The following is a 25,438-nucleotide window of genomic DNA, read 5'->3' on the forward strand; positions in this document are numbered from 1 at the left end:
CCAGTGTTGCTCAGTGGTTGAGCGCTGACCCATGAACCAGGAGGGTACTGGTTCGATTCCTGGACAGGGCACATGCCCAGGGCTGCCAGTAGGAGGCAGCCAATCATCATTTCTTTCTCATTGATGTTTCCATTTTTCTATCCCTCTCCCTTCCTCTCTCTTTGAAATCAATAAAAACATATTAAAAACAAACAAACAAACAAAAAACCTCCCAATACTCAAAAAGACAAATAATAAATGAATAAAACATATAAAGATGCTTCACAGAAGAGGAAACAGAAATGGCCAATAAATACATGACAAGATGTTCCATCTCTTTAGTGGTCAGGGGAAGGTAAACTAAAATCATGATGAGATGCTATCATACACCCAGAGAGCCCACAACTAAAAACCCTGACAACTGCTACGTGAATGCAAATCTAATATTTATAAGGAACTTCTCCGGAGCAAGTGTCCTCTAGTTCCTTGTGGTGATCAGATGGCCTCTCCCCTGCGAGCATGACAGAGCCTCGGACACAGGATCCATCAGCACTCTGGCTCATGGGGCGCAGTCACTCGGAAAGCTCTGACAAGAACCCGCCACCTCTGAGGAGCTACCCCACCCCCCACCCCCCCGCCGGCCACGTCCCTTAGAGAACAAGCCTTTGGCTCCTCAAACAGGATTTGAATGTTATCAAGTGGAAAACACTCAAGAGCCAAAAACCTATTCTTAGTCTTCACAGCTAATACTAATACCAAGAGACTGTCTCCACATTTCCTGGTGAAGTTTTATACTCACTCATCAAGAGGATATACTTATTCCAAAAGCCCTGGGGTCCAAATCCAGGTGTGACCTGAGCACCTTTTGCCACTCACCTGTCCTCTGGCCTTTTGGTCCCTCGCTCGTAGGCAGAGGAGGGCGGGGAGAGGGAGCCCCTTCGTTTCCTTTTCTCTTTACTTTGAGTTTGCTTGTCTGTGTCTCTCTCTCTTGACCGGTTAGGAGTCTTTGGGGCAGCGGTTTGATCTCTGAAGACAGCAGCATCCCTTCCTCGCTCAGTTACTAAGGGAAAAAGGATGAAAAAAAATTACTTGGTAGACTTTTCTCCATCATGATGCATCAACCGTGTGATAAAATTTCTATCCAACAAATGAGCCCGTGGACTCCTCCCTCATGTCCGTCCTGGATTTGGACGAGACACAGGACTGTGTGTGAGTGCACTGTGCTTCCCGAAAACCTCTTCTGCGATGCCCTCTTGTACTTTCCCCACCAACGTGTCTTCCGCGCCTTCAGCAGCCTTCGCAAGTTCCGTGGACACGGCACACAAGACGCCCCCGTGACCTTTAGCAAGGCAGTCTGCTTGTCAGTTCAAAATGTGAACGCCGCCCTAACTGGTTTGGCTCAGTGGATAGAGCATCGGCCTGCGTACTCAAGGGTCCCAGGTTCGATTCCGGTCAAGGGCATGTACCTTGGTTGCGGGCACATACCCAGTAGGGAGTGTGCAGGAGGCAGTTGATCGATGTTTCTCTCTCATTGATGTTTCTAATTCTCTATCCCTCTCCCTTCCCCTCTATAAAAAAATCAATAAAATATATTTTTAAAAAAATGTGAACGCCATCCACTGCCCCTGTAACTCTGCATATTTACAATTTGCAGAAGAGCAGCCTGACATAAAAACTTCAACAGGAAATGTCTCTTTAATTAAAAAAAAGGATTAGACAACTTTTATCAAACCAATGTAAGAATCTTTAGCCCTGGCTGGTTTTGCTCAGTGGATAGAGCATCAGCCTGCAGACTGAAGGGTCCCAGGTTCAATTCTGGTCAAGGGCACATGCCTGGGTTGCAGGCTCGATCCCCAGTGGGGAGCGGGCAGGAGGCAGCCGATCGATAATTCTCTCATCATTGATGTTTCTATCTCTCTCTCTCCCTTCCTTTCTGAAATCAATTTTACATATATATATATGTATATATATGTATGTATGTATATATATATATATGTATGTATGTATATATATGTATGTATGTATATATATGTGTGTATGTATGTGTATATATAGAATGTCTGATCTAAAGGAACCAATGCATGGAAGAAAGACTACTAAAGGCCATGACTTCAAGGAAACCAACAACAAAGATAATACAAAGAGACATCTCCTTTGGCAAAAATTTACTAAGAAAGCATAAAATTACAAGTTTCCAAACCAAATATTCCATTTACCTAACTACATACTGTCTGGTTTCAAAAATGAAACTACTCAAGTTCTTATCGGTTACCTCTGCATATTCCAAAGAGTGTCTGCAAAGCTACAGAGGGTCTCTGAGTACTTACCTGTGCTCTCCTTTTCCGTCTGACTTTTCTTTGGAATTCGATAGACCTCCTGCAAAAAATACACCAAAAGGAGGTTGTCAGCGTGGGCTGGAAATGGTGACTGCTTTGAAGCACAGGGATTTTACACGGCAACAAAGAAATGCGAAGAAAACAGGCTGGTTCATTTCCCCCCAAAATCTGACTTACTCTGGCTTTACATAAGAATATATCCCAGTCCCTTAAAAGCAAGTGAACATACGCAGCACAAGTGAAAACATTCTAACATCGACAAGGCCTGCATGACCTCCTTAGTCAATAACACACTGAGCAGGCATTTTACTTCTGATATAAACACACTTCCCGGTGATTTCTGTATGCTTCCCACACATAACGTGAAGTCATCTGTAGTTCCTCTATTGAGATTATTCATAAGAACAATTCTTACGTCTCACTCACCACCCCCCTTAAAGAACGGTGAGTAGTAACTACATGAAAAACACTTCAGAAACATCCCATGTGTGAAGACAATTCCTGCTATTTAGCACATTTTTCTATAAATGCAAAATCAACTTGGCTGATGGCCAACTGTAATATCTACTTCCACACTGCTGTCGTTAGAAAAGGAAAGATGACCGGGGGGCGCTGCTCCGACTGATTCCCGGTCAAGGGCACATCCTGGGTTGCAGGTCCATCCCCTGCTCGGCCAGGGCGCATGCAGGAGGCAACCAATCAGTGTGCCTCTCTCACATCGACGTTTCTCTCCTCTCTCTCCCTCTCCCTCTTTCTCTCTGCCTCCCTCTCTTCCACTCTCTAAAAATCAATGAAAAAAAAATCCTTGGGGGAGGATTAAAAAAAAAGGAAAGAAACATTAGATCATTGTTGCTCTTGAAATAGCACCAAAATTGTTCCTGAGAAACGTAAAGTGTGCTTCGAGGCCTGAAGATACCTCTCCTGCTACATGAATCGAAGCCCAGAACCAGCTCTGTTCTCTGACAGTCCCTCCTGTCCTGGTCCATCAAATAGCTCTTGGGCACAACCCTTCTTACCAGTCACCTTGTTAAGTGGGAAAACGACAAACCCACATATTCTCAATGGCACATCATATGATACCTTCCCTTTAGAATCATCTCATAATATTGAACATATCTGTATGACCTGGTAATTCCATTTTTAAAGGAATTGTACTCCTAAAAAAAAAAAAAAAATCAAAGAATTCTCCCCCCTTTGATGGTTGATTCTAGTGATATCTGCAGAAAATGAGAAATAACCCAAATGACAAAAAATTGAGGAGGGGTCAAGATGCGCTACTAGATTGCCACTAAAAATGACCAACGTGGACCACATGGATCGGAGAACTCTGCGCTGAGAGTCTTGACCTGGCTGCACAAGTGGGCCATTCCAGGAAACGCTCATTGAATCTAAAACTATGAGCATGGGTCCAGGCATCTGTATTTTAAGAAGCTCCCGGATGATTCTGGATGCCCAGAGAAGGTTGAGAACCACTGAGCTACTGGCCTCTTACTGCCCTCACTCACGAATGAAGCACCCTGTCCTCAGCTCGGAGGCTCTGGCCCCTGGGGCTGCCTTTGCTTGGAGAGAGGGCACGTCCCATCAGCCCCCTGCAGGGGCTTGGCGTTGCCCAGTGTCAGTGTCCACCTGAAACACGGAGTCAGCTACCAAGACAGGAGAACAGAGCGGACACTCTTGGCGCTGTCTGATCCCGCCTTCCCCTTTTCAGAGGGGTTACCAAACTTAGGAAAAAGCAATAAAGCCACTCATCAGCACCTGCCCAAACGACAGGGAAAAACAGGTATTCTACCAGCGATGGCATTCCAAAAGATAACACGATTACTCATGAAAGGTGGTAGAACAGATATATCAAGGGATGTCTGTGTTAACTAAGAACAGCACTATCTTAACCTACTTAGCTTCTTTTACATGAGGTTTTGGCGTTACAAGCATTTATAGTCATTCATTATACAGATCTCAAGGTGGGGACCCATTCTGTGGTGGCCATTAAGTACCAGAGGAGGATACACTTCTCAAAGATACAGTCTATTATTTTATGTTTTTATTGATTATTATTATTTTTTGAGTGAGAAAAGGAGAGGGAGGGAGGAGGAGAGGGAGAGAGGGAAAGAGGGAGAGAGGGATAGAGGGAGGGGGAGAGGGAGAGAGGGAGAGAGAGATTGATCCATTGCGCCTCCCATATGAACCCTAACCAGGTATCAACCAGAAACCTGGGCATGTGCCCTGACTGGCAATCAAACCAGCAACTTTTCGGTGCATGGAATGACGCTCAACCAACTGAGCCACACCTGCCAGGGCTCAAAGATATATTCTTAATTCCATTCAAAAGTCTATAGCAACTGCTAAGTAGAAAGTGTATTTCGATGTTCACAAAGTGGATGACTAGTGGCCAAGAGCAACTGATCAGAGAGTCGTGTGTGCCTAACACCATGCAGAACAAGTTCTATCAATATACACCTAAGGGCTTACAGTTACTAGCCTGGTCCTCCTTTACATGTAGTAAAAACTGCATATAAAATTTATTTTAGCCGAACTGGTTTGGCTCAGTGGATAGAGCGTTGGCCTGCGGACTGAAGGGTCCCAGGTTCGATTCCGGTCAAGGGCATGTACCTTGGTTGCAGGCACATCCCCAGTCAGGGGCGTGCAGGAGGCAGCTGATCAATCTCTCTCATCGATGTTTCTAGCTCTCTATCCCACTCCCTTCTTCTCTGTGGAAAATCAGTAAAATATATTTTATGTTTTGGTAATCTTCACAGGAAGATATTTTCCATTGATTTTTTAGAGAGAGTGGGGGGGGGGGGCACAGAAAGAGAGAGAAACATTGACATGAGACACATCAATTGGTTGCCGCCTGCAAGTACCCGGACCGGGGCCGGAACTGACCCTGCAGTGGAAGTCCTGTGCCCTTGACCAGAATCAAACCTGAGACGCTTTAGTCCTGGGCCAACGCTCTATCCACTGAGCCCAACTGGCTAGGGCATCACAATAAAATTAAAAGCGGAAACTCAGACTATTTGCTTTGGAGCCTGAAAATGCACCAAGTTTCCCCAAAGTTGCCCCGTATTGAAAACAGAGGCGGAAACAGTCATGGGAAAGCACTGAGCGCTTTCTGAGACCCTTGGTCTGGTGAACAGGCGGCAGCAGCACCTACACGCTGGAAGTCTGTCTGGAATAATGTCATCCCACAGGCTACTGAATCCCCTGCAGAAAGGACCTATCGGAGTTGGCTTCATGGACTTTAGCCCTTTATGTAAAATCACTTTACTTGTTAGAAGATTCTACTCAAGAGACTGGCATATTATTAAAGAACACTGAGCGGTGAGTCAGGAACCTGGATTCTGGCTCCCACTCCCACGAACACTCTCTCCACACCACCCTCTTTTATTTCTTTGGTGTCTAGGCGATGCTCCCAGCTAACACACAGGCTCACGGACATCAGCTGTAATTCTTTAGGGCCGTGATCATCTTATGCTTTGCTGTATCTCTAGCACCAAGAACAGTGCCGGGCACATAACACTCAATTAATTGTTGAGTGGACCAACAAGTGAAATTCTACTTCTAATTTGTATAAATCAACCACACATTGCTAAATAACTCAAAAGGACTATATATCTCGTGCTTTTTTTCTTGTCATTAAACTTATACCATCACTAGAGGCCCGGTGCATGAATTTGTGCACCAGAGGGGTCCCTCAATCTGGCCTGCAGGATCGGGCCGAAACTGGCTCTCCGACATCCCCCGAGGGGTCCAGGATTGCGAGAGGGTGCAGGCCAGGCCGAAGGACCCCACCCATGCACGACTGGGGCCAGGGAGAGACGTGGGAGGTTGGCCAGCAGAGGAGGGACTGTGCGAGGGCTCCAGGGCATCTTGCTCAGTCCCGATGGGCTGGACCCCAGCAGCAAGCTAACCTACTGTTCTGAGTTTCTGCCCACTGGTGGTCAGTGCACGTCCTAGTGAGTGGTTGAGCAGCCTTAGCATATCATTAGCATATTAGGGTTTTATTATATAGGGTTCTCTTTCATCGCTGGTTAAGAACACTATTTACAGGCCTCAGGTATAACCACAAATATTTCATATTTCCAGGGTCAGATGAGTAAGTGTGTCTGTGCAACATGTTAAACTTTTCAATGCTTAGAACAGTCTACACGTGACCAATCATCCTCTTCAATCAAAGGCTTAAAAATCAACTTTCAGATATTGTTTGCTAAGCACCAAGTCATTAACAGGATCATGAGACACCAATGCACCAACATTCCTTTTATAAAAGTGTTTAAATGTAGGTGGAGATGCTACTTGTGGAAATATGATTTGCTCACTTATAGGACAACTACTTAAGCAACAACTATGTGCTAAAAGCAGGTGTGAAGGGTCTCCTACGTTTTGGACACTGGAGATGCACAGTACCTGTTGCCAAGGGTTCACAGACTAATAAACATGGCTGACACTGCCTGCTGTGTGCCTCACCCTCTAACTGCACTCACATGCTCTTACCGCACATACAATAGGTCCAGAGGCTAACTACCCCCAGGCCACACAGTGACAAAGCTACTGTATCCGTGAAATTGCCAACGCTTGATCTAGAGAAATAAAAGCACTTCTTTGGGTGATAAATGAGTCTGCCATATACCTGATTTATGATCCTATACACTAGTACAAAGAGTGAAAATCCATTCTCTCAATTAACAAAATTAAATTCTGTGAAGACCTTCAGTGGTAATGATTTATGACCAAGGTTGACCTTCTCTTAACAGAAAGGATTGTTTAACTGTCATCATCATGAACCTATAAAGCAGAAGAGTCTGTGATTTTCTCTCATAAATTGTATTACAAGCAGCAGGAGTAGGGTATTGCCATTAAGTCACAGAGGTCCCGAGATCTGACCGGGGGAAAAACTTAGAAGGTAACATACATGTATGGAGGTTTCATAAAATCACACACAGGAGAGGGGTAGAGGAAGGGAGAGAGAGGAAAAAGTGGAGAATAGCTTTGTTTATAAAAACCCGAGGATATACTCTTCTAACTTCAGAGAGCTGAGCACTCAAGGAACGGAAGGTGGTAAGATTCAGCTTCAGTGTTAAGCAACTCAGATAAATGGGCAAAGAATATGGACACAGTTCCTAAAACAAGAAATACAAATGTAAAGATATTCAATACTTCATGCATTAAGAGAAATGCAAATTAAAACTACAACAATACTTCACTTTTGCCTATCAGTCTGACTGAAATAGTTACATAATTGTGCTGGGCAGCATGTGGTGAATATACATTACTGCATATACATACACTCTTATGCGTATACATGACTGATGAGAATTAGACTGGGAACACTGTGAAGAACAATTTGGCAACACCTATCAAAGTGACAAACAACACAGACTGACTCAGATTACTACTTTTAGTAATTTACCCAAAATGTATATTCCCATGTGTGACTGCGTTCAAAATGACTTAAGTAAAAGTTACTTGCTGCTAAGCTAAAGAAAGGAATCAACCTAAATGGCCAAGATACGGGACTGATGAATATGACTAACAGGAGACTCATTACTGCATAGCTATATAATGAAATACAATGCACCTGTGAAAAATGCGTTCTTTACAAACTGGGAGAATACAACGTTTACAACCCCATCTAATAAAGATGGAATATGCAGATGGCAGTGCCCAGTCCCCTCAGCACCACCGGAGTCCCCCAGTCCTTTAAGCTCTCACCGCGGGGGCAAGGGGCAAGCAGGCCCCCGCAGAGAGCAGACACCAGGGCCTGCGGTGGCATCGAGCAGGCAGGTCTGCAGAGAGCAGAGAACCACGGGGAGCAGGCCGAAGCCGTCAGTAGGACATCCCCTGAGAGCTCCCAAATTGGAGAGGGTGCAGGTCAGGCTGAGGAACTACCCCCGCCCCCGCCCCAAAACCCGGTGCATGAATTTCGTGCATCAGGCCTCTAGTATAGTAAAAAAAAAGCAAGGAGCTAAATAGTGTCGCCAGCTTTAAAAACAAAACAGCCGGTCTAGTGTGGTTCAGTGGATGAGTGCTGACCTATGAACCAGGTCATGGTTTGATTCCCAGTTGGGGCACATGCCCAGGCTGCGGGCTCAATCCCCAGTAGGGGGTGTGCGGGGGCAGCCAATAGGTGATTCTCTCTCTTCCTCTATGAAATCAATAAAAATGTTATAAAAAACACAAAACAACAAGCCTCCATACCCATAACATACACGACTGTCTCTGAAAGGTCACCGAAGACGCTGCTGGACTGGTTACCCCCAGGAAACAGGATGTGGGGCAGGGATAGAAACAAGACATCCATCTCACTGTGTGCCTTCTGAATTTCCTGTCATGTATGGTAATGGCCTGTCTTAAAGATGAATATAGAAGGAAAGACTTCTGTGCGTTGTGACTATGTTCATGGTAAAGACCACCCGCGGGGGCTGTGAGGTCTCGGGCAAAGGCCTAAGGAACTGGGTGCTCCCACGGCAACCTGTTCCTGAAAAAGCCCTCTGAGCTCGCCACCATTCAGTGTAAGCTTGTCCTCCCCAGCCTCCCCCTCCTGTCTCCCCCCTTGAAGAACCTGCCTCCGCAATGCTGTGCCCTCCCACGTGCATATAAAACGTGTGAGGCTCACAGGAAATCCTGAGCGCCAGGTGAGCAGCCAACACAGATCCCTGCGTTCCACTCCCTCCAGCCCAGCAGCCAAGTGTATACAGAATCACACGCGTTCACAAGCTCTAAGTGATCACTGAAGAACATCAAGGTTATGACCACCTCGAGGTCATAATGATTAAATGCTTTCCCAATTTCAGATTTGTTTTCTAGGCAAATTAATTTCAAAAGTAAGATGTCCCCCCACACTTCAAATGTGACTCCTCTGTAACGTTTCTAATTATAACTTAAAAACCCCAGTGGCTTCCTATTGACTGTACTAGTCAAGCCGGCACTGCAGGGAAGACTGGGAGCTCTCCCCTTTCCAACTACAGCTCACGCCTCTCCTGCTTGAGAGGCTGCTCGTGTTCATGGACTCCTGGCCCCAGAACCTCCTCCCCTCCAAGGTTTTGCAGGCTCTGAAAATCCCCTGAAGTTCAGCCCTAGGTCACAGGCTGAGATCTCTGAAACAATAAGGGAAAAAAGCCACTTCGACAAAACATTCAAAGGACAGTTTCTATGCTTTCAGAAGGAATTTGGACTTACTAGTTTTTAAATCAAAAGCAGATTAAGATAAACCTGAAAAGTATTCACCATAATTACATGAATTGCCTAGCAAGGGTATAGAAATCACTATTTGCTGGATCAGAAAAAGGAGTAGAAAGAATATAGGAAATCGAAAGACCTTTGTCACTTTCTATCTCTGTCATTTAAACAACCTCACGGACCTGTTTGTCTCCATTCACAGCTGATAAAAACACGTGCCCTGGGGAAAGCCAAGAGACCGAGCGAGCAGCACAATGTACAAGCATGAAACGTCGTCCACCAGGACTGGGGAGATGTCCTAAGACAGTGATGCGAACCTTTTGAGCTCGGCGTGTCAGCATTTTGAAAAACCCTAACTTAACTCTGGTGCTGTGTCACATATAGAAATTTTTTGATATTTGCAACCACAGTAAAACAAAGACTTATATTTTTGATATTTAAATGCCATTTAACAAAGAAAAATCAACCAAAAAAATGAGTTTGTGTGTCACCTCTGACACGCGTGTCATAGGTTCGCCATCACTGTCCTAAGAGCACATGAAAGGGTAGAATGCTTTTTCTGGGAGGAACAGGAACGGCTCTCCTGGGGAAAGGAGAAGAGACATCTGAACGAAAGAAAGTGTTTTCAGGAATGAGTGAGTGTGTGTTTACCTGTATACATGAACATCAGCAGCACAGGCCAACTGGTGGGCCAGGAAGGCTTGAGGTGAGACTACATCAATAAATGAGGACTAGACTATGCATGACATGCAAGCCTCGTTAAGAAAAATGAACTTAATTTTAATAATGTAGTAAGGAACCATTTAAATGTTTTAAATTGGACACGGACAGGAACACGTCTCTATTTTCCAAAAGGTCACTCTGCTATTAAATGTAACAAAGACTGTTGGGGGCACAGTCATTCGCTATTATTAAGCGGTAACTTATTATTATAACCACTAGTATGACGATACAATTATAAAAGTAACTCTTACCACAAAGATTAAGAAAAGGTCCTTGCCCTTGAAGATCTCATGGCCCAGTGAGAGGAAACAAGAATCTAAGCAAGTAATTTCAGTAATCTCTTAAGATTACTACCACAGTATAGAAATATAGGCAAGGACAGAACACTATAAAAGATGAACTGCAATTATAACTCTGAATAAAGGAAGACAGGAAGAAAGAAAGAAAGAGAGAGAGAGAGAGAGAGAGAGGGAAAGAGGGAGGGAAGGAGGGAGGGAGGAAGAGGAAGGATATTCTAAGCAAAGAGAGCAGCAGATACAAGTACATAAAAGGTGAAAACGAGGTGAGATAAAAGTAGGTTTATAGTTTTCTTGTGGGAAATACAGTGATTAATAAATAAGAATACAGGAATAAACTGTGTTTTGCGTGCTCACAACTGTAAACTTCCTTTTGCCCCGCCCTGTATATGTGACTCTTGCACTGAGTGTTTAAGTGAAAATACTGGGCAGGAAGCTTAGGTAAGCATGGAAGTACCTCCCCTACTGATTTAGCCCCCGGACACTTACAGGCATTGTTCTTTCAGTAATAGGAGTTTCTGTGATGCTACTAGAGATTCCTATTATTGATCACATCTGTGTTTTTAAGAAGATAATGCTACAGCATGATCCTATATAATCAAAGCATAATATGCAAATCAGCCAGAAGGCGAAACCAGTCACTATGACACGCACTGACCACAAGGGGGCAGATGCTCAACACAGGAACTGCCCCCTGGTGGTCAGTGTGCTCCCACAGGGCGAGCGCCGCTCAGCCAGAAGCCAGCGCAGCAGCGGTGGTGGAGCCTCTCCTGCCTCTGCTGCAGGCAGGTGGTAAGGAGTGAGGGGTCCCGGACTGCGAGAGCCCCAGACTGCAAGAGGGATGTCTGACTGCCGGCTGCCGGCCCCCCAGGGATCCCAGACTGCAAGAGGACGCAGGCTGGGCTGAGGGGCCCACCCCCAGTGAGTGCATGGACCTCTAGTAAAGGGTAATATAAAGGAGGAAAGAATGGGAGCAGGAAGTACAAATAGGAGGCTGTTAACATCGCCTGAGAAATGACCAGAACCTAAATTTAAAATGGCAAAGAAGAGACGATAGGACCTATTTCACATGCAGGACAAAGAAAACTCAGGTGCCCCAAGAAATACCCGCCTTTAAGGGACAGGCAGAACAGGAACATCAGTGAGAGCCAGAAGGAAATGCAGATGCCTCAGGAGAGGGCGTGGGGTCAGATGAACAGAAGGGAAGGCAAGCGAAACGATGGCGGTCAAGCACTCCACGCACACACTCATTTCCGTATGTTCGCACACGGATGCACATATGTATGTATTTTTTACAGTCTGCTGACAGCTCCTACAAGTGACGTCCCAGTAGCAATGACTTCAAGGGACAATTTAAGCACTGAATAAATAATGGATCACAATTCATTGAATAAAAACAAGAATCCATGAGCCTAAACTGACATTATCAATGAATAAAGAACTAAATGGGAGAGCAGGGAAAGCTCTTGCTTACAAAGGATGCCAACCAAAAAACAAAGCAGCAGAAGAAACGATGGATTAGAAAATCACCACCTGGCAACCATCACAATTATGTGACTCAGGCAAATCCACGGGATGGTGAAACCAATGGATAAATCTGATGGAAAAACAGAATATTTCCGTATTTCCAAAGGTGTTTCTCAGTGACACTCTTTCATTACAAAGGGAAAAACAGTGACTTCACACTGGAGAACCCTGGAGACACCCCTTTAACCAAGTGACCCCAGCTCACAACGCCAACAACGGAACCAACCCACATCCTGGGATGGACACTCCTGTAACGTTTCTAACCAAGAATGTGTGACCCGAATCCAGACCAAAGAAAACCTAACAAGCCAGAATGGAGAAATATTCTAAGAAACTGAAAAGTAGTAAAAAATGTGAAGGTTATGAAAGACAAAGAAAGACTGAGGGACTATTCCCAATGAAAGGATATTAAAGCCATACAATTCAATGTAACTATTGATCTCAGGTTAGATTCTGGAACAGAAAAAAATTTTCTTTTTCTTTTCTTTTTTGCTATCGAGAACATTATATGCACAACTAGCAAAATGTGAAGGAGGTTTGTGGATTAAAGAACAGTACTGTGTCACTGTAATTTGCTGGTTTTGATACGTTTACTGAAGTCATGTAGAAGAAATACACACTAAAACATCTAGCGGCAGGTGTCCATCTGTAAAACTTACCTCTTTAGAAGATAAACTTTTTAAAAAATATATTTTATTGATTTTTTACATAGAGGGAGAGGGATAGAGAGTTAGAAACATCGATCAGCTGCCTCCTGCACACTCCCCACTGGGGATGTGCCTGCAACCAAGGTACATGCCCTTGACCGGAATCAAACCTGGGACCCTTCAGTCCGCAGGCTGACGCTCTATCCACTGAGCCAAACCAGTTAGGGCAGAAGATAAACTTTTTAAGAAAAAACGATATGACAAATTTGGTAAAATGTTAAATTGGGGAACCTGGGTGAAGGATTTAAAAAATTTTAAGCTAAAAAAAAAAAAAAGTCCTAACTGGTTGGGCTCAGTGGATAGCGCGTCGGCTTGCAGACTGAAGGGTCCCAGGTTTGATTCCGGTCAAGGGCACATGCCCAGGTTGTGGGCTCGACCACAGTAGGGGGTATGCAGGAGGCAGCCAATCAATGAGCCTCTCTCATCATTGATGTTTCTCTCTCTCTCTCCCCCTTTCCTTTCCTCTCTGAAATCAATAAAAACATATTTAAAAAATAAAATAAAATGTACAGAAGATCAAATTCTTTAAAAAAAATGTTCTTTAAGCTGAGTTTTTTCCCTGCACTTGTCACTAAAATGTGTATTATATGCAGAATACAAATACAAGGGTTTGCCTACAGTTTTCCTGTATGTCGAAAATTACAAGAACATGCCCTGCCCGGTTTGGCTCAGTGGATAGAACGTCGGCCTGCGGACTAAAGGGTCCCGGGTTCGATTCCAGTCAAGGGCATATACCTTGGTTGCGGGCACATCCCCAGTGGGGGGTGTGCAGGAGGCAGCTGGTCGATGTTTCTCTCTCATCAATGTTTCTAACTCTCTACCTCTCTCCCTTCCTCTCTGTAAAAAATCAATAAAAAAATATATTAAAAAATAAAATTACAAGAACATTTCAGAAGGAAAATTTATATTTTTCAATTATGATTACATATAAAACTAAATCACACCAACTTATTTATATTCAAAAATTCTCATTTCTAACTAACATGATCATTGGCCTGAGGGAAAACCAATATTCCTTAAAGGTCTCTTCCAGACCAGTAATCCTTCCCTATATAATAAAAGGCTAATATGCAAATAGACTGAACAGTGGAACAACTGGAACCGAACAACCAGTTGCTATGACGTGCACTGACCACCTGGGGGTGGAGCATGGCAGGTGTTGGCCGCGGTGGGATGGTGGAGCAGGTGAGCGGGGGCACCAGACCAAGGTGGGGTGCCAGTTGCTGTCATCGGGGCGAGCCTCTGGTGGTTACTGAAAATTCTTTGCTCCCTCGCACCCGCTGCTGGTGCCTGGGGCCATCAGCGCGTGGAATGGCGGTGGGAGCGGGGCTGCCGGCAGACAGGGGGCTGGGGGCCGTGGTGGGAGGGGTTGGGCGTGGGTGCGGAGGATGGGCCGAGACCTGCCCCTGTGCCTACCGCAGCCTCATGGCCCACAGGTTCCTTTCAAGGTGCACAAATTTGTGCCCTGGGCTCCTAGTAATGTATACAGTCTCCCACTTCTGACAGTCTTACATCCAAATAAAGTAACTTTTCCTAAATAGTGTCAAGACTCTTTTTAACTTCATGGTTATAAAAACATGATCATTATGTCTTTAGAGAAATAGAATTAAGAGCTCACCCCAAAAAATAAATTGTCAAAATGACTTCATTCAGTATCAGAATGTTTAGAGCAACCACATTCTGTACTTTATTGTTTAGATCAAGTGTTGGCAAACTTATTCTGTAAAGAAGACAGTAGATATTTTAGGCTTTGCTGGTCACCTAGTCAATGAAGCAACTACTCAGCTCTACCACTGCATGAAAAAGCAGCCACAGACAAACAAACATGGCTGTTAAAAACAAACAAACACACAAAAACCAAAAAATATTTATTTACAAAAACGGGCAGTGGAGCAGATTTGGCCAACCTGCGATTTAGATGGAAGGATTTATCCAATAACAACAAAGGGACTACTAATAAGTTTAAGGCCAATTTACCTTTTACCAAGGAACCAGTATCTAATATAGTGTTCTTGGGGTCAATTATACTTTTTAAAGATAAAGATATGTAATATTGATCTTTATGAACATAGAATAACCTCTACTAAGGATTTAAAAATTTATTACAAAAATTCAGGGCACAAAATTTCATTTTGAAATGTTGCATTGCAGATTTCACACAGAATATTAGTTACAGATCAAAATTCCAAGCAGTAACTCAAAACTTTTAGTTGGATAACTCCATGTTATTTCTATAGAGAGTTTAATGCTTAAATTCCTAGGAAAATAATGTGTTTGTTGAATTAAAGATAATATCTGGAGATAAAGATGCAAGGTAAGAATAAGAATGGCCATTAAGAAGAGTCCAACTTATCATGTTACAAAATGTTGACCCTAAATCATCTAATCCAGGTGTAACTATAACTACCCAGAATTCATCTTAAGGAGAGGCACATCCTATAACCTACAGGTCTACAAGACAGGCTCTGGAATCAATAGCCATCACAATCTCTTGGGTGTTTAACTGCAACGGAAGCTGCCAAATTCACAGGAACCTTACCTCTTTGTCTTACGATCCAAATGAATGAAGATTTTCCAGTCAAGGTTATAATTAATCACCACTTACAACCAGCTGTTTTGCCCTGTGAAGTCTAGGGTGTGTTTTCAGCATGAGGGGTGATGTACAACTCCTTCTGCGAACAGAAATACATGTACATGTCCCTGCTGAAAACGTAACCCAGTGAGTTTGTGTGTGAACGTGAAGGCGTGCTCATGTGCAGCCGTGTGCTAGAGGATGTTTCTCGTTCAGGTTTACTTTACGAGTCAAAACGTGTAAGCCTTGAGGAGCCAAGGCAGGCAGAGGTCCTGTGTACAGAGGCACAGAAACAGCAGCTCACTTAATCCTCTCTGGCCAGGAGTCGGGATTTTCCCAGAACGACGTCCATTGCCGGCAATGGACGCACCAAACAACGCCGGCGCCACGAGCTAACCACCTCTGTCCTCTTTTCACCTATTATATCTTTCATGCATCATCCAACTTCCCAACCTTCGTCCTGTTTCTTCACAGAATGCACGCTAGGTTCTTGTTTTTCTTCAGCACGAAGTTGAAAATGGAGTTGAGAAAAGGAGACACATGGTCAGCTGGTGATGTTAACAAGCTCCTTGCTGCCCTGAGAAGCTAGATGGAAATGGTTCAAGTTACAAGAGGGATCATCATCAGATCTGGGAGGACAAAGAGTAATTCATGAAGCTTCATTCCCTTCCCTCCCGCCCTCTCATTTGTTGATGATCCCTAGAGTCTGCCTTCACAGCAAAACCACGACTAAGGAATCTGAAGCCACTGCTTTGCGGTCTTCACTCCATCCGTGTGCAGGAAGGCCAAGTGGGACTCACCCCAGCAAAGTGCAGGGGGCCCAGGTCAGGGAAGCCGGGAGTGGCTAACATAACCACAGTCCAAGCCAGTCTTTTCAGTGCGATCTTGGAATTAACCTCAGCAACTAACACGGTGCTGGGCAACAGGTGCTTAGTAAAGACGGGCTGAGTGAGACCTTCCCTTTTCTGCCGAGGTCTACTTTCTACTTGAACACACAGGTGGAAGTCAGACAGAAGTAGTTAACTCTTTCAATGCCGGGAGAGCACGGGTATACTGTACAGTCATCACATCAAGTCAATGTATTTCTCTAAAATGTTCAATCACAGCTTCCTGATTTCAGAGTTCTTGCTAGATGCTAGCTAAAGAATATTTTTAAAGGCAACCATAACCCGTGTTGAAGTTAGAACCATTGTAAATGTTAATAGAACAGAGGAATTAAGAACCCTAGCACCAACGTGTAATAAGACATCACAGTCAGTCAAGCAAACACATGTCTCAGCAATGCAATCCCAGATGGGTAATGATTCCAGAGCAAACTCAACTTTGAAGAAAGAGCATTTAGTTAATGGCTTCCTTAATGCTAAGAATTGGGATAAACCCAAAGTAGAAAGAGTAAGGAGGATATGTTTTAAGTACGAATAAAATTTTAAACCTCAAGAGGACCATCAAGCTACACAGTACTGTGCAACTCCTTTGATCTTTCAGACAGGAGTGGGGAGGATTACAAGCAGGGGCAGAAGTAATTTTGTAGGACTCAAAATGTATGTCTAGAACGTGACTTTAAAATACATTATCTCTAACTGGGTTAAGGAAATCCCAGAGAATAATTCATACCATTACAATTACAATAAAAAAAACTACCATATAGAGAAATAAAAATACTCACTTTCTCCAGATTTTAAGAGACAGGGTTTTAAGGAATTATGATACTCATGTCTTTTTCTTTTTTTTAGTTATATCAATCAGAGACTTCTCAGGCAAAAGTGAACTGCTGGGTCTACAACTCCATTCTCTCTATAAAACTGTGTATAAGGCCTTTGCTATGTTCACCAGTGTACTTGTCTCCATTTCCAGCTCCCTAGGAGCCAGCCATAGCACAGGCTCTCCTAGCAGTCTCTAAACACAAACCACGTCTCTCAGGGAAGAATCAAATAAAAGCGGGCCTTAAGTAAAGGTCCACCCAAGCAACTGTCTCAGCATCTCTTTCAATTAATTACAATTCCAGTTTCTGTAGTTCACATGTTGTGTCATAAGCAGATTTATTATGAATCCTTCTCTTTAGATTTATAAAAAGGTCAGATTTCATAAGGCTGAGTTTACACTGAACTGTAAGTGATGGAAGATAGCATGAGTAAGAGCTCAAATGGGTAAATGAGCTGAAACCACACAATATTCAAAGAAGGGTCTTGACACAACAAAACGCAAAAGCCAAAAATAAGCACAGTGCACGAACACTGAACTACTCATTTTGCTCAGTGTAAGGCCAGTTCCATTATGGCTCAAATCACAGGATCTACTAGGTGAGCTTTGTTGTCATAACTGGGGACAGGGAGGGCTCAGGTATCCATCTCGCTGCAAATGAAAAAGTACTGCTGGTTTACCTGGATGCTTCACCTCTGGTAGAAGAAAGGAGGAACAGAAAAATAGGAGCTAGAAATGTAAACTGTTCCCACAGGATCCTTAAGACCTGGATCCAAGATTTAGATGCCTTGGGTCCACATCTCTCCTAGGCTCATCCTGTTACATCTGTTTGTCCAAGAGCCAGGCGGGTTTTCTGCAAAGCAAACCCTGCACACCTTGCTCCCTCCTTTAACAGGAGATGGTGTCTAAGCGCAAGGCTTCCACACCTCTATTTTCCCGCTAGATAGCGTATTTTTTCTGAAGAAATAGGCATTTAAAGACAGGTCTATTTCAGACATAACACTGGACCTGAATACCAACTAGCGCTGCTCCATATAAAGTTGTTTTACTGGAACAGAAACTTATGCCAAGTCATTTTTTATGAAAAGGTGCTATACTACTTTGGTTTTCTAATTAATTTTTCATTTAAATTAATTTTCAGTTAATCCAATAAATTAATTTCCAATTAATTTAAACATTCTTTGTTTTCTGCCATAGAATTTTACAGAGAATTTTCAATGTAGAGCCAACCACACATTTGTTACTCAAAGGGTTTTTTGTTTTTGTTTTCACTGTGAAGAGCACTTGAATTACTAAATTCCCTGTTGTGATATACTTTCCTAAATGAGAAAAAGGGGATATTTGTATGTTAGTTTAGCTGGTATATCTCTTGCCAAGGTTTAAAATATGTTTGAGACATTTATAATAATTAGCTGATAGTAAGATGGTATTCCATTTCTCAAAAATACATGTATAGCTAGGAAAGTAGGTAATTCTACTTAAAGTCTGTGCAACTCTACACTTGAGTAATTCAGGTTAAAATGAACAAAACTGGCCGAACCGGTTTGGCTCAGTGGATAGAGCGTCAGCCTGCGGACTGAAGGGTCCCAGGTTCGATTCCGGTCAAGGGCATGTACCTTGGTTGCGGGTGCATCCCCAGTGGGGGGCGTGCAGGAGGCAGCTGATCGATCTCTCTCATCGATGTTTCTAACTCTCTATCCCTCTCCCTTCTTCTCTGTAAAAAATCAATAAAATATATTAAAAAAAAAAAAAAAAAAGAACAAAACTGTTTTTCTTACCTTTAGGTCTTTCCAACTATCCAGGAGCTTGGTGGCCAGATCACTGATATCGACGGTTTTGTCCGGCTGCTCCTGGCTCCGCTCACTCTCCACATCAGACACGCCCTCCTCCTCATCTTGGGACGGCGTTTCCTCAGCAACAGGCTCTTCCAGCTTCGCGCTGCTGTTCTCCTTTGTCTCTATTTCGACATCAGCCTCCGGCTCAGGGGTGGGCAGCTTACTGGCCTCCCCAGCAATTCCACTATCAACTTTAGACTCAGGCAGCTGTTGTGTGAGCAGCTGCTGTGACTGTAACTCCTCCTCTTCTTCTACAGGGATGGTTTCCAACTGGTCTAGGTCCTCTTTGCCATCTTTGCCTTCTAGCTCGCTAGTGGCATCAGAGATGGCACTGTCCATGCTATTCTCGCTTATAATTTTAAGTCTGCGAAACATGAGCTTCTTGGGGGTGTCTGTGTCAGCGTCAGTGCTCAGCTTGGTGGAAGGATCAGGTGTGTTAAGCGGCGTGTGAGCCCGTGACGTGTTCTCACTAGAATACCCATCTCCTTCACTCAACTGAGGAACAGCAGTCTTGGTCTGAGACCAACGTTGAATAATTGGAAGTACTTTGCTTTCTTCCAGCATATTTTTAGTAGGAATAGGTAAGTGTTCCAAAGTCTTTATAATCTGATTAAACACAATAAAAAAAAAATCACATCACTCTGTACACCTGACTTTTCAAACCTCTGGATGGGGGCCAGATCATTTCTGCAGGAGCAGTGGGGTTTTCTGTTTGTTCTTTGTTTTTTTACTGTCTTATTAAATTAAGACTCAGTCTCTGTAGTTGCAAAAAGATTCAAATGTCATAACATTTATCTATCAAAGGGAAGGAAAACTTTCAATAAGACTCAACAGCAAAAATAACAGGTACAGCCGGTGAGTACTCACATCATCAAATAGGAGTGATTCATGTTAATATTCTCCACCTGGTTAGATTTTTAAAAATATTTTAACTACCAGACATCACCTTGGGTATCTTTTTCTAAAAAGTTCCCCAAGTGACTGTGATACAGTATGGGAACTATGCAACCACATACAGTTAAATGATGTCTCAGAGACACAAAACACCGCAGATACTTACCTCTTTAGCCTCTGATACACCCAGGAAAGAGACTCTCTTCATTCAGAAATAACCACCCTCCTGCCCTAAATACAAGAGTTTCTTCCCAAGTTCAGCCTGCACTGCAGTTCTACCACAACCCCAAGGTTTCCCCCACTTCTACTTACTGCCAAATCTCCCAGGAGAATGAAGGCAAGACAATCACTTATTTGCCCACTTTTAATTATGATTAAAAGGAACTACATTTGAACCACGTTAGCTATATTATTTATTTCACGGGAAGGTGTAAATCACAACCCCACTAACAATGCTACCAACGAACATTTACCTAGATCTTTTAAAACACTCATTTATTCCTCAAAATGTTCTTACTCGTCAACCAAAATTTGGCTCCTCACTAATTTTTTAGAGCCCCAGAAGTGAGTTCATGTGGTTCCTATCTTTTAAAACTATGCTTTTAAGCAACCTGGCTGGTGTGGTTCAGTGGACAGAGCATCAGCCTGCGGACTGAAGGGTCCGGGTTCGATTCGGTCAAGGGCACATGCCAGGGTTGTGGGCTTGATCCCCAGTAGGGGGGCGTACAGGAGACAGCTGATCAATGACTGTCTCTCATCATTAATCTTTCCATCTCTTTCCCCCTTCCCTTCCTCTCTGAAATCAATAAAAATTTTTAAAAAACAACACATAAAGAACTATGGTTTTAGCAACAGACAGGATCTTTCACTTAACTATGGTATTATATCTTGCTCTCCCAGTTCCCAACTATGTAATACTGCCCTTAAACTCGATACTAGAGAAGTACATGTAAAGGTTATAGTTAGGATGACCTTGGGATGATAAAAATACTTCACACCAGCAGTAAATGTAATGTCAAACTCATTGTCTCTGAGAGCATCGCATCCCGCCCACCTAGGCAACAAGTGGCTTTAAGAATCAAGAGCACTAACTGTGAACTGACCTCCTCCTGAAGCTTCCGGTTGCTTTCCCGGCCGTCCCCCAGCTCCGCCATCCAGATCCACAGCAAAGACAGCCCATGGCGCTCCAGGAAGGACTTCAGGCGAGACTGGGAGTGAGTGTTCTTTCATGGCGGCAGGGAAGCAGGGTGCGGGGTGTTGGGGGGGTGGAGGGGGTGGAGAACACCAGACAGAATGTTAAAGAGGGCCCACAGAGAAAACTAGAGTTTGTTTATATTCCAAAAAACCTAGAAACTACTTTACCTCAACTAGAACTATGTAACTGAAAAATGCTTTAAAGTAAGAGATTATAATCTTTTTTGATACCCAAAATATATCCAGTCAACCTTTATTTTATTAAAGTAGAAAATTATATCAACATTAATAAGTCATTTACAATGAAATCCAATTCTAAAGGAGTAAGAAAAAACTTACATTCATTTTTATTGAAAAAGCTAAAACTATAAAGATAAACTGGAGTAAATGAGAGCCTGTGGTTAAGATGGCTTTGTTATGCGAATAACCACGGGGAGAGGTCTAGCCCCCTGCCCACCTCCCACAGCAAAGGAACATATCAAGTATCATGAATTGTTGCACAAAAACACTCACCATGTTCTCTGATTAAAGAGAGAAAGCAAGTAGGATCTGCTAATAGACTAAATTATGCTGAAATCCAAGCCATTTTTAAGAATACATGCTTTCAAAGTCATGCAGAACTCACATATCCATTTTTACAATAACAAATTCTTCCCATCAGAATTATTCCTTCTTCATTCATTTATTCTGAACTATAGTTTAAATGTCCCACATCAAATTCAGAAATAAAAAATAAATTAATAAATATCAAAGTGTTCACCTGGATGAGCTTGAGACAGGTAAGTTTCTGTTCCAAAGTTTCAATTCTAACCATTAGCCGGGATAAGCTGAGCACCTGGTTTTTATCAGAGAGACCCTCCCCGTTCTCCATCAGCGCTTCTAGCTCTCCATCCACCTACCACAGCAAAGGAAACATCTGGTTATGAGGCAGCATCAACCCATGCACCAAGAGGGCACCCTTTGGATTCCCAGTCAGGGCACATGCCTGGGTTGCGGGCTCCATCCTCTGTAGGGGGCATGCAGAAGGCAGCCAACCAATGTTGATGTTTCTCCCTGTACGTTATTTAAGTAAGGGCTTACTGTGAGAATTAAGCGAGTTAATATGTCAAGTGCTTAGAATAGTGCTTGGCATACAGCTGCACTATGTATGTTCTCTAAAAAGAGAGCTGAAGCACACATAATACTTTGAAGAGTTTTTTTCCCATATTGGGTGGTAGAAACATGGGTGTTTATTATAAACTTTCCCCCTTTTTTGCATTTTAAAAATGGCATTTTTCAAAGCTTTCTGCTAGCTATGTCTTCTTATAGAATTTAGTTTCTTCATAATTAATTCTTTTCAATTAATTTGGGCTTAATGACATAATCTTGTACCATTATACTTCTATCTACTCCATGTTCGTTGCTGTCTCATCTAAACCGTAAGATTGACATCATTTATGATTCTTAACAGTAGCCTATATAATCCTATATAATAAAGAGCTAATATGCTAATTAGACCGAACAGCCGAACGACCGTCTGGATGACCTTCGGAGGAAGCCGGGGCTGTCAGGGCCGAGCCCCTCGCACGAATTTTGTGCATCAGGCCTCTAGTTGGTTCATAACAAGCCCAGGGATGGGCTAACTGCAAATGATCACAGAGGGATATGCTAACTACCCCCCAGCCCCCAGGCCTTCCTCCCAGCCCCCCACTAGGATTCACAGGTGGTTATGAGGCTCACACACAGGCTCTGAAAAAGGAATCCTCAGGGAAGGGAGGGGAATTTATAAAACAACAACATTAACAGGAAGACTTTGTCCCAGTGAAGAGCCCCTGTAAGTAACAAGAAACCTCCTGCCTTCAGTAGTGACTCAGGTGAGCCCGGGTAGAAAAAGGCTATCAACTACTGTTCTAATGTATTAAATGAAAAGACCACTTGAGACTATTTCTCACTCTTACGTTGCCTGTTACCTCTCAAAACTCACTTCACATTCCAAAGAGGGTTTTCAGAGATTTTCAGAACACTTGCAAATTTTAGGTCCAAACCAAACAGACCAATATGAAAGATTAGGGATACAGACCAGCCTCACGTGAGCTAACAGAGAAACAGTTTAATTTTACTTAGGATTAGTTTCATTGGCTATAAAAAATCATTAGCACATGTGTTTTCAAGATGACTTCATTATTTCTCAAACGTATCCAATTCTAATTCCTGTGACCCTGAAATAAAACAGCCATCATTCGTTCTTCTTTTCCATGATTATCTCACCTGATCCTGAATTTCTCTGGTTGTAGTTCTGACTTTTCAAACTTCAATCAGAAAAGCTACCTCCCTTAAAATGTCTATGGTGAAATCTGAAAGAAAGACACAACACTTACTGAATCTTTCTTACGGGATCGTTCCTTCTTCATTTTCCCTCCTGCCGCTCGAATGCTGACTCTGTTCTCTCCTCCCAGGTAACCCCGGCAATTAGCTGACCCACAGAAACATTTCTGTGCTTCTTTTCTGTTCAAGGAGCACAGGAGAAATGTCAGTGTGTGAAAGTAAACCATGTAAAAATGCTGACAATATAATAATTACAAGAGAGAAGTCAATCTAGACTACAGAAAAAAAATTTATTTTGAGACTCCAAAAAACCTGATACTATCTAATGCAAATGCCTGAAAATTCCTCTTAAAAATATTCATTCTTTTTCTAATCTTTCTTTATTAGCTAGACAAAACTAGCCAAGAGGTTAATTAGTAATTTCTTCATTTTATAAAAGTACTTACTAACATATGAAAATAAGAGCTCGTATACATATTTGGACTAAGAACAAAATTGCTTAAATAGTTTAATATCTATTACTTATATGTAAATATTTGGCACATAGACAACTAAATGTATTATTATAAAAAGATGTATAGAGGACAGTAAAAAACAAGACCACAGCCCAGATACATTAGTCCATGAGGTGTTGTGAAATGGTGATACCGTTCATTATACTTCATTTATTAGCTGAAATAACCTCTATAAAGAATTTCTTCTCATCAAATATTTGGTTAAACCTGAAGTAGAATTCACTAGGAATGGCAAAATAAATGCTTTCTTTCTTTCTTTTTTAATTCTTAAAATTCATTTTCAAAGTCATGAATTGGTTCTCATCAATTATGATGAATGCAATTTTATTTTCAAAATACTATTAATATTCAAGGATTCTACATAATGTGTTTCACACTGCTGCAGTTGTTACCCTATTGATGCTTAAGTGTTACTAGGAACTCTCCCACTTCTGGTAAGTGAGAGGCTATTTGAGCTAGCTCCTGAGCCCCTTTGACATGACCCTCCTAATCTAATATGTTAATTAGACCGGATGTCCTTCAGGACCAAACCAGGGCTGCAAGGGAAGCCCGGGTCCCAAGTGCCAGAGGGAAGCCGGTGCCGGCAGCCAGGGAAGGAAGGCCTACACTTGTATGAATTTCGTGCACCGGGCCTCTAGTGTTTTATAACTGGCTTTCTGGTATGACAAGATAATCCAGGATCACCTTGTTCAATGTGTTTTAAGCTTGAAATCAGCTTGCTCCAAGGACCCGTGTTCCTTTTTAGTGGGATTTTGTAAAACCACAATGTAGATGCTTAGGGCATTGACTGCTACTTCATTACTTATTGATTTTGGTAAACAAAACTAGATAACAATTTTTTTCAAAGTACAATACAGCATAGATGAAACAAGATTAAGCGTGAGTTGAATGACGAATAGAGATTTATTGTACTATTCTCTTTACACACACACATTGCTGACATTTCTATAATTAAAAAATTTTAAATTACATTAGAAACATACTTATATATGAAGTATGAAGTTCAGAGGAAAATTATGCTGTTCATGCACAATACCCCTTAATGGCCAAAAGTGCCTTACAATAGGAAAAACACAAAATTGAAAGTCCACTATAGATAAGAGCTGGTGATATATGTAACTCCTCAGTAGCTCACATCACAGTTTTCTCTCTCTGTATCTGAACAGTCTACTTTCCCACAGAAGCAGCAACACAGAAAAAACAATACTCACCCATATCTCTGGAACTGGTAGTCAAATGTTAACTCTGAGCCTGAAGGAACCAGTTTGGTGGTAAAAAACCCAACCCTGAGCTGTCCATTCACAGTCCACTGAGATGTTGTTTGTAAAAGGAAAGAAATTAGTAACTAATTAATCTATGTTTTTTTTAAAGATTACCATTATCAACCTTAATTATGCATGTTCATCTTTAGAAGATAAAGGCTTTTCCAAATAGGTAAATAGGGAACTTTTTTTCTTTAAATAAACTAACATATTAAAGAGCAACTCTTATTTCATGAACTATCAGATTGAATATCATCTATAATTTGTATCTAATAAAAGTAACTGTTACTTTAATTAGTTTTGATGCGCTGATTTCCACATAGTAAAGATACATTATGTTAAAAGTAATTATGTTCAGCCGAGACCGGTTTGGCTCAGTGGATAGAGCGTCGGCCTGCGGACTGAAGGATCCCGGGT

The 25,438-nt window shown here is 42.5% G+C and overlaps 1 protein-coding gene across 1 annotated transcript in view; it reads right to left on the reverse strand.

The window, feature by feature from the left end:
• Positions 1–25,438, reverse strand: part of SETD2 (SET domain containing 2, histone lysine methyltransferase) — a 79,271-nt gene that overhangs the window by 15,651 nt on the left and 38,182 nt on the right. The window contains exons 8-14 of the mRNA XM_070391130.1: positions 24,971–25,068; positions 23,298–23,424; positions 21,701–21,835; positions 20,850–20,969; positions 18,796–19,458; positions 2,307–2,355; positions 856–1,039 (exon numbers count right to left, since the gene is read on the reverse strand). Of these exons, the coding sequence (XP_070247231.1) occupies positions 856–1,039; positions 2,307–2,355; positions 18,796–19,458; positions 20,850–20,969; positions 21,701–21,835; positions 23,298–23,424; positions 24,971–25,068 (1,376 nt within the window). The remainder of the gene's footprint in view (positions 1–855; positions 1,040–2,306; positions 2,356–18,795; positions 19,459–20,849; positions 20,970–21,700; positions 21,836–23,297; positions 23,425–24,970; positions 25,069–25,438) is intronic.

The sequence above is a fragment of the Myotis yumanensis genome, unplaced genomic scaffold, assembly GCF_028538775.1.
Source record: "Myotis yumanensis isolate MYYU_CA2020_CCGP unplaced genomic scaffold, mMyoYum1.0.hap1 SCAF_14, whole genome shotgun sequence".
Taxonomy (NCBI): domain Eukaryota; kingdom Metazoa; phylum Chordata; class Mammalia; order Chiroptera; family Vespertilionidae; genus Myotis; species Myotis yumanensis.